The sequence below is a fragment of the Penaeus vannamei genome, chromosome 15, assembly GCF_042767895.1.
Source record: "Penaeus vannamei isolate JL-2024 chromosome 15, ASM4276789v1, whole genome shotgun sequence".
Lineage (NCBI taxonomy): Eukaryota > Metazoa > Arthropoda > Malacostraca > Decapoda > Penaeidae > Penaeus > Penaeus vannamei.
The window spans coordinates 43,181,067-43,191,223 of NC_091563.1; the positions used below are offsets into that span (position 1 = coordinate 43,181,067).

A 10,157-nucleotide genomic window follows, 5' to 3' on the forward strand; every position below is an offset into this window, starting at 1 on the left:
ATCTTTGCAGTTATACTCAAGTGAAAAAGTTGCATTGAGTGTCTGCCAGTCAATCAGAAGCATGCAGAGAGTAAAAATAACACTAAGAATAAAATTTGCTAGACTACTACAGTCAAATTTTGTATATGATGGAAAAACTGTCCATTTATGTTTCAATCCTGTTGAGTGCTCTGACCCGGACTTAATGCAGGTATATGAAGCTGAATACCATTATGAGGTGTATATATACGTAAACATGCCATAATTTCAGAAAATATATATTCAAAATACTAGCCTTATCAATATTCTGAAACAGAAAAATAATTCATATTTATTTTTCTCTAGTTAAAAAAATATACCCTGATTCCAGTAACATAAAGACATGATAAATGTTTTATATTTTATTAATAAAAGATATTTCTTTTTACACTCATCCCCATCTTATTACTATAGATACAAACTTATTAGCATGAAAACAATTAACTAATTAAATCCACGTAAAATGTGTTCAAAACAACAGACACTTATTTTGATATATTCACATATTTCTTGTTATAAACATAAATTATAGCAATCCAAAAAGCTGTCTAATGTTTTAAAACAAATACTCAAATAACGTAGTTTTCCACTATTCTATCACTTTATACAGACCCCCATATATTCTTCCATAAACATTCATAGCTTATTTGTATTTTTTTTATGCCAAGAAAAGTGAAGAAAAAAGTGAAGTATAAAAGATTAAAATGCTTACACTTTCTTTACTTTTGTTTTCTGAATGCATAAACATGCATGCAATCTTACAATATTCAAAAATGGCTGATTCATATTCATATATACTATGTTAAATAGACAATTTTTGAAGAACACTCAAAATCTATAGATATATCGTTTTAAAGAGCGAAAACCGAGATAACTGTCAATAAAATATCTATCGGGTGAAGAGCCATGAAAAGATCGACGGCCCAGGAGTAGCGTGATGGCCTCCCTCAGGTCCATCCCTCCCTCCCTCTCCTGAAAATAAAGCAGATGAGATTAGTTTGACACTTGAGATAGATAAGAATCATATATATATAATGAAAAGTGCAAATTTGCACTTGAAATGTACTATACAAGAATGCTTATCTTACCTGGCTTTAGGAGACCTCCCGGCGAGGCTTCCGTTTCTGGCTGGTAGTGAGTGACAACCTCTTCTTCCCGACCTGTGCTGTCGCGGTATTTTCTCGTTTCTTCGATGGACTGTGGGGAAGAAAGAGATTCCTATTTGGTGTTTTCTCTTTTCATTTCCTTCACAGAAGTTGGGATAAATCTGAGTAACACAATAACAATAACAATGCTAATAATAAGAGTAACAACAGTAATAAAAACAATATTAATAATAATAATAATAAAAATAATAATATCATTATCATTATCATCATCATCATCGTCATCATTACTATTATCATTATTATTATTTTGATCATTGTTGTCATCACCAACGCCACACCACAACCACAACCACAACCACCACTATTACTGTCACATTATTATCCTTATTATCATTAGTGCTATCATTATCATTATTATAATTTTTTTCTTTCTTTCTTTTTTTTTTGTGTGTCTACGAAATGCATTTGAAATTTGTAAAATCTTTTGACATAATACAAAATCAAGCCATCGCTGCCAGGAATTTGTTATGCTCACGTAGATCTGTTGTTAAAAGGTTTTTACACTGATTTTTTTAAATGTTATTCATATCAATCATGTTTTTATTGATTATTGATAAGCAATTGCAATCTATAGAAGAAATACATGTACCATCTCTGGCAGCATATGCATCAAACTTTTTTCAGAAGAAAAATCTTTAAAAATTACCGTCTCCAATATACCTGAAACACCAAAGCCAAAACACAGAGATTGAGGACAAAATACATAATTACCTGGTAGTTTTATGGTGACCTATTGTTTACCAAATAAAAACATTCCCTTTGTCTTCCTAATCCTTTATATAGCAAGCAAAATTATGTGAAACCTACAGGTGAATCATTAAAAACATCGATAATGGCTATGGTTATGAATATAGTCCATCAAATCTTAAACCAATTTAGCACACTTTCCCAATTCAAAAAAGCTTACCCAAGTAAAAGTACATTTTTTCATCACTTTACCATAACAATTGGACTGAAAAAGTGAAATGCTCCATACGAATGTGTACTAAATAAGAAAGGAAGAAAGAAAAAAAAGTCTTTCTAAAGAGGGGTGCATACCCTAAGCAAGAACTCTTTATATGGCTGTAAGAAATTACCAAGCATGAATTCAACTTTCATCACTTATTCCGTCCAAGAAACAATATCCTACAGACTCAGATTATAATAAAATATAAGATACAAAAGGGAAGTTTTGAAAATTATTATTAACATTTATACAACACATGAAATAAAAACAAGTAAATACTTTCCATGCACTGATGACACATGAGATTTTTTTCTGAATCAACACAAAAACCTACTTCCTGGAACAAAAGCATTCTAAGGAAAATGGCAAAAGTTAACCAAATTATATAATTAGGACCATAAACAAAATATCTAAAAAAAATAATAATAATTTAAAAAAGGGAGGCCGATAAACGCAGCAGCTTACCCCATCAGATCTTCAAATTCAGATAAGTAAACATAAATAAACCTTCAAAGAAAACTTTTAAATGCTCCCCAAAGAAACGAGCCATGCCCAGGAAGCTTACCCCGTCAGGTCTTCGAATTCGGGTAATAGTGGACGAATGGAACCTGCGTTGAATCCCAGGCTGAAGCTGCCCGCCATCTGGAGGGCCAAATGGTGTATTTCCTGCAGGTGGGTTAAGGGAGTCGTATTGTGGTCCTTCTTTTAATAGCTGGGAAAGGCCGCCCGAGACCCTGCAAGAAATTAAATTGTTCAGTGAGTAATCAATTAAATGTCTCAAAAAATTAAAAGAGTGAATATCACTAGATATATATGATTCCTTAGTTTTTAAACAAGTTGAAAAAGTAAATAAATAAATTAAATGCTAATATCACAAGAAACTTTAAAATGTATAGGTCTTTAATCAATAACAAATTTTTAAAACATTTGAAAAACATATACAACTGCCCATTTTACATATGCTGCCAGGTAATTGTTATGCTTAAGGTAGTTTTGCTGTGAAAAGTCTTTACACTTTTCTTTTTCTAATGCTATCAATATTGATGATGTTTCATGATTATTGACATTATGATTTTTATTATATTATTAACAATACTAATAGCAATATGTAATAAACAAAATATTTTAAGGAAAACATTTAACAGGTGAGATAGGCAGTGGTGTGCAGAAGGAGGGGCCAAGGGGGGATAGCCCCAGGCATCCAATTCGGATGGGGGCATCTAATCAGAAAGGGAAATAAGATAGTGATTTCGAAATTGACATTTAAATTGAATAAAGAGTATATTTCATGTTTCATCTGTGTTTCATATTCAAAATATCTCCCTTCCTCATGATATTACTAGTACTAGGCCTCGTACTTGAGTCTTTGGGGCATACAATCAAGGAGTGAGCCCCATGTCTTTTTCTAGTATTGATACTGTTATTACTATTAATGACATTATGATTACCATAAGGTTAACAGCAAAGCTATTAGACAAACAATAAAAATCAAAAAAGAATATTTCCCAAAATCAAAGAAAAGGTGTACTGACATGGTAAGTAGGACTCATAGTTGACTCCTTGGTGACTAGTTGACAAAATTAATATATCAAGATCATAAGCAATATGGAAGATATGTACATGCTTTTCTCAGATCAGTGTGTTAGTATAAAGAAATACAGTTCTCTCCTGTCTAAAACATAAACTGGAAAATAATTTTAAAAATACAAATAATCAAGAAATGAAACTAACAAGTATCTGCATTTCCCTTTGACTCACCTGTCATCTAGATCTGAATCTTCCTTTAGCACTGAATCCCTATTGCTGTCAGAATGATCCATGCCCGGCCCTGGTAGCATTGGAGGACCTGCCATTGAAAATATCTTAATATTTGATTTTCAAGCCTCCATCCTAATTCATTTTAATACTTAAAACTTTGTTCTATATATTTAAATAGGCTATTCACATATTTCATTATTATTAGTATTTATTTCAAAGTCCATAAAAAAAGACGTACCACCACCATGCGGTCCTTCAAAGGATGGCCCTCCAAAATGTCTTCCAAAGTTGTGGAAAAATTCCTCCATCATGTGAAATGGATCGTTCAAACCTCCATGTATGCCCCCATGAAAGCCTCCGAAGCCTCCAAAGCCACCACTGAAACCATGGGGACCCCAGTGCTGATGTCCTTCATGTGACTCCCCTTCTAAAGGTCTGTTGGAAAATAAATCTCTTTTTGGTATATCTTCAATAAACAAAAATGCCTCCACAAAGTGAGATAAAGTATGCACACCTCTGAGGCTATATCTAACAATTGTACACTTACCATTCCACAAAATAAAACCATGAACAAAACTCATAAGAATAGTGAAAGGACTAACACACCTGTCCTGAGGAAGACCTGGTTCCTCTGCCAAATCACTGTCAGGTGCCTTTAGCATGAAATCTCGAGGTGCTAGCTTTTCTGATGGATTTTCTGAAAGGAAACATACATAAATAGCTTTAACTCCATTTCAATATCTTTAACAGAATAATAAGTCTAAGTGAAATATATGACTTTGTAAATTTATTCCTTGGTGAAAAATATGCACAATCAGCAGAAGTATGTGTGGTATTACAAAAAAAAAAAAAATTAAAAATACAAATGATGTTGTTGTTTTTTTATTAAACATCAGTCTCTGTAAGAGAATGTTAAGTGTATGTTCTACTTCATCTCTCTATGCGACTAAAAAGAAAAGAATGAAAGAAAGGAAGGAAGGAAGGGGAAAAAAAGAAGCAGATTATCCCCTCACAGTAGAAAGATGTCATATCATGCACAGTTGAGCTTGTTCTCAATTGTGTGGGCAAAACAATCATCTACTTGTTTGGAGAAAGTGTTCCTCAAAGGTAGGCATAAAGCCTAATTTTAGCCACAGTACTTAAACAATTTGTCACGTTGCAGCCAAAAGCATAGAGAGCAGGATAATCCTATATCTCTCATACTTCTAATTTTACCTTTACCCCATTACCCTTGGGTTAAAAATTTGGTAACTGGGCCATGAACGCAGGGTTGTTGGCATGCATCAATAGTTTCCCTTGTTTTCCCTGTGTTTTGCAGGGAATATTTGGCACATAAAAGCTGATATATTGATATCATTCTCAAAAATAATAAAAATGTGAAGGTTTACCTGCACTTAAGGTACTAATGCCTAAAAGTTTCACCCTACAAATGATGCCACTATTATTGGAAAAAACAAGCTCCATCCAATGAACCAACAGTGGGCGAATGGCTGTGATGCAATGCCACCCACTACTTGGTCTACAACAGCCATGGCATGTACGTACGTGCCACCCTGCGGGAAGGGTTAAGCAGCTGATGCCACACTCAGCCCATTGCATGATTCAGTCTGCTTCCAGGGGTCTTATACTAATCAATAATTTACAAAATGTGCGCCAAGTTCATTAGGGTTCTTGTTGCTACAGTAATTTTCTTTAATGAATATTAGAATTCTAGCATCAAAAACTGATCTTTACACATGATATATCTGTCATAAATATATATTTAATAAATAAATATATATTTACACTAATATATCTGTCTTTTCACTAAATAATCATTACATGCTAAACTTATTAAGACAAAAATCAATGATTAATCACTCACAAAGACCTTCAACAGTTATCCAAACATCTGTAGCATTTTCCAAATCCAAAGTTTTCTTTTCCATCTTCATTTCTATATCTTTCCCTAACTTTCTCCTTCTGCAATGCTGATCCCTCTCACTCACTTCATCTCACATCCTTCTTCATTTTCTCCTACCTGGCTCCTCTGTAATCACGAAATGTCCAGGGTGCTGTTGCAGGCCTTGCATCATAGCATCTAGCTGCTGAAACATGCTGTCCATTTGACCAAAGACTGAAGTGAAGTGATCCTCAGGTCCCCCAGGTCCAAAGAAGTCATCATAAACCCCAGGCCGGTGCATGTGAGGCGGCTCCATTCTGTTCGAGTTGTAAATTACTTTAAAAACTCTAAAGAACACATATGGCATTAAATGTAATATTTACATAACAAGCATTTTAAAATGGATATCTAGCAGATTTATACATCATACTGCACCATAACAACATATTTCATAATACACAGCCTACTTGTAATGGTTTTAATGTATGATACTTCTATATGTAATAGTTTTATAAATAACAATTTCAAAATAAGTTACAGTTTTATAATGTTACAGTTTCCTGATATCTTTTTATGTAACTCATTATAGATATCTTTTTACCTGTCTCTGTTCCCCATAATCTCTTCCCAAGTAGGATTTCTAAATGGATTGTCATCTGGATAGCTTCTGGAAAAAAAAAGCAGTCGATAAAATGAGTAACATGTATTTCATTTGATGTCTGTTATATCTGTGTGTGTGTGTGTGTGGGGGGGGGGGGGCTTGGTGCATGCTAGTGGGAGTTTTTGCATCTGCTTGTGAGTTCTTGTGAGACTGACCATCACATGGATTGGTCAACTGCGCTCATTGTATTCTCTTCCACTGACGTCCATGCCGGCAGACTGGTGGAATCTTCCTTAATCAAGCTGCTGCCTAATTTCAACATGAACAGCAGCTTTCTCCTCCTCACTTCCCACATTGTCCCCCTTATCCCTTATGCTTGCTACCCTTCATATGAACATAGACCTAATTTAACCCCACTTTTATTCCACACAGCAATTACTTTAATAACCAAAAACGAAAATCTAAAATTCTTGTCAGGAAGCAAGCACTCACAATAAAATAATATCTTTATTTCCATGAAAATGCAAAAAGTTATTTCTAAATAGCACTTTCTAAATACCACTGCTAAAAAGTTGTACCATAATAATAAATGGTTTGGTTTCAGTTTCAAACTGCACCATGTAGTACAAGATGAAATTTGCAATAGACAGAATTACTGAAGATAAAACACTTCATATATGGAATTATTTTTGCAAGTTGATAATAAGAAAGTTGTGCAACAGATAATATTTTAGAATACATTTACAGGACAATGTAATGATACTATAATAATCAAAGCAGAAAACTAAACTTACTAATACTGGAAATAATCTGCACTGGCAAAAAATAACATACAAAATTGAGAAAATATGTCATAACAAGTGCAGTACAGAGAGTAAGTCCACTGCTGTTGCTTGGGAGTAAGGGAGTAGTACACCCAATACTGAAATAAGGCGATCAGATAGGGTTCTGGGGGGGAATCTCCCTGGTTAAAAAGGTTTTCATTTCATACCACAATGTTTGTGGTATGGTTGGAGCAACAGTGACTTAGGGTGCAGTTCAACTGGTCTTATGAACACACACGTCTGGCCGTAAGCATGGCTATCTGGGCAGAATGTCACTTTAGTACGAAACCTGGGGGTTAAAGGGAACCAGCAATAAAATGACTCAGACCATTCTTTTTCCTTGCATATCTCCAGGCTTTCCAGGGTGCAATTTAAAATTATTGTTGGTAATTTGCTTAAAGAAACTATCAATATCTATAAAGTCAACAAAAGTTATATTAGAGCTGTTATACAAAACATTTAAAGGTTAATAACCACAAAATTTGTTTTTTCTTACCAAAAACAAATAAACAAGAAATGGCTAATATGAAACTGAGGATCTACACTCATGCCAACAGCCTGTCAAATTAGTGTTAATAATTTTGAATCTGATAAATAGGTTTCCGTGCTTCTTTCTTCAAAACATAAGCGCCATGATATACCATACTATAGTGAAACAGGGAATAAAGTCCTTGCGCTCCATGTTACTTAAATGAGAAGTACAATGCCCGGTGTTATTCAAGCGAGAGGCATGTGTGGTGTAATATGATGGTGCTTTTCACAGTTGAAACACTAAGCCTGGCTGGGCACTCGGACACAAATCAGGTCCTTGATGTATAAAAGACCAGTTGAACCACACCTTTAATCTCAGAGGGATGCATTCACTTCATAAACTTTAGCAATACTTTCATTTATATAATTTACGATGGAAAATAACAACAGATTCATACATATTACAGTGTAGATGTTTGAAACAAATAATATCATTTGCATCGCTGTGTGAAATTTAAAAATCCCTCAGTGAATAATAGTTTTCACATCGATTTTAAAAACAAAATGATTGGAAACAACGCCCGAATGGGACAATGGGTAATAAAACTTAAATGAAATGATAAAACGATACAAATCAAGACAAAGTTCTTCTACAGCAATCCTTGTGCAAGTGCCTACCAAAGGTGTTATGCGGAGAAGAATAGAGAAGATCAAATCTCAACAAATAATCTGCACAAGAAACATCCCCCAGAATCACTGAGGTCAGTGAATTTCCTGTAGAAAAACATCAGAACTGTTTCAAGAGCAAACCACTAACCTATTATCCATGTTAACCAATAAAAGTGAATGTAATATTCAATGACTTCAGGCGCAGTTCAACTGGCCTTATACTCGTCTAGGACATGATTTGTGTCGGAGTGCCCAGCCAGATGTAGTGTTTCAGCTGCGAAAAGAACTGCCATAATACACCGCACATTCCTCTCATTTGAATAACACTGCGCATTGCACTTCTCCTTTGAGCAACATGGGCACAATATTCGGCCCAGACAGTCGCGCTTATGGCCAGACCTGTACGTACACAAGACCACTTGAGTTGACCTCTTATCTGTAGCATAAGTTTGATAATTCATTGTATCAAATAAAATTTCATTCGTAATTGCAACCATGATGATCCATTTGAACTTGCTGTCCCTCAGCTGATTAACCATTTGTTTTTCTTCTCTCACTTTACATTCTTTAAGATTACGTCATCCCTTCAACCCGAAGGAAATGCTGACTCTTAAAATATAAAACAAAATCGGATAATAAGCACTAACAGCCACAAAGAACTAACTACCACCATACCTTCTGTCAGGAAAACCAAACATTCTCCTAAACCAATCCATCTTGATTAAGTAAAATGAACTAAACTTCTCGAGACTGCTCTCTCCTCCGCCTCTGTTTACGTCGCTTATAAAACTGAGACACAAACATGAACCCAACAGCAACGGATATCTGGATCATTCGATATATATTTAACCCGTTACTTATATAAATCCCTTTTTGATATTGTATTTCAAAAGGTATGCCAGCATCTCCTTTCTCATGTTTTCTTCCTATAGATATATGAATATGTACCATTCCTGTTCAAAATAATATGGCAGACCTATAGGACCTGAAACAGCAACGCAGAAAGAAACATATGGATCGCTGGCGACTTAAAACTCCCCGACATACTGAACTGTTATGTCTCCCCGTGACACCACACACCAACTTTGTGGCCCCCATAATTTCCCTCACAAACAGACGTCAACTACACGACTCTTTCATTGACATAAATACTCATTCATGCAACGGAACACAAAACATGACACGTCCCGATGGCGTCGATGACCCTCGCACCACCTCACACATTCTTGATCTATTCCTCACAAACAACGTTCTAGACATAACAAGCACCAGGACTAAGTGAGCATGACCTTGTCCTCGTAAACGCAGACAGACCAACCTGACAAAGACGTAGACGTAAACCTATATTCCTCTTTGCCAGAGCTAAAACATAGACGCAAGCACACAGGAAATCACCAGCTTCAGCACGGACTACTTTTATACAGATCCCTACACGAGACCCTTTGCTTCCAGTTGGCAAAACCTTAAACTCACCATACTCACATCCATGGAAAAGATACATACCACAGAAAACACCTTCAAGCAGACATACCCAGACATACACTACGCAGACAATATTGTAAAAACAACGTACATATACAACGCTCCAGAAAATTGGTCTGCTTTCAAAACCTTAAAAAAAAGAAAAAAAAAACATAAACAAAGCGGAACACGAACACTTTCCGCTACATCGCAAACGACGTCAGCAACAACCCTAAACACCTTTAAATTCTTCAAGTCGCGCAGACAAAAGACACTGCCTTGGAAGACACGAGCAACATCCTTGTGAATGACCGAGAACACAAAACAAGCCAACTCAACAAATACTTCCGATCTGTTT

The 10,157-nt window shown here is 35.3% G+C and overlaps 1 protein-coding gene across 4 annotated transcripts; it reads right to left on the reverse strand.

The window, feature by feature from the left end:
- Positions 1-365: 365 nt before the first annotated feature.
- LOC113817047 (HCLS1-associated protein X-1) lies at positions 366-9,156 on the reverse strand. 4 transcript variants are annotated; one of them, XM_027369048.2, is made up of 9 exons: positions 9,014-9,156; positions 6,375-6,440; positions 5,912-6,090; positions 4,498-4,588; positions 4,136-4,326; positions 3,892-3,979; positions 2,699-2,867; positions 1,107-1,215; positions 366-990 (listed from the first exon to the last, which is right to left on the reverse strand). In XM_027369048.2, exons 1-9 carry the CDS (start codon positions 9,052-9,054, stop codon positions 908-910), a joined length of 1,017 nt encoding a protein of 338 aa, XP_027224849.1. In that variant the 5' UTR covers positions 9,055-9,156; the 3' UTR covers positions 366-907. The 4 variants fall into 4 exon arrangements, with proteins under 4 accessions (XP_027224849.1, XP_069986973.1, XP_027224847.1 ...); XM_070130872.1 differs by having other exon boundaries at positions 366-985; positions 4,130-4,326; XM_027369046.2 differs by having other exon boundaries at positions 4,130-4,326.
- Positions 9,157-10,157: the final 1,001 nt, after the last annotated feature.

What these genes read in the sequence shown, in the direction of transcription:
- LOC113817047 (XM_027369046.2), bottom strand. Translation starts at nt 9,054, where the DNA reads ATGGATTGGTTTAGGAGAATGTTTGGTTTTCCTGACAGAAG. An exon ending in TTTGGTTTTCCTGACAGAAG is followed by an intron (nt 6,441 to 9,013) that starts GTATGGTGGTAG and finishes TTTTTTTTCCAG; the next exon opens with AAGCTATCCAGATGACAATC. An exon ending in CGTGATTACAGAGGAGCCAG is followed by an intron (nt 4,589 to 5,911) that starts GTAGGAGAAAAT and finishes GTTTCCTTTCAG; the next exon opens with AAAATCCATCAGAAAAGCTA.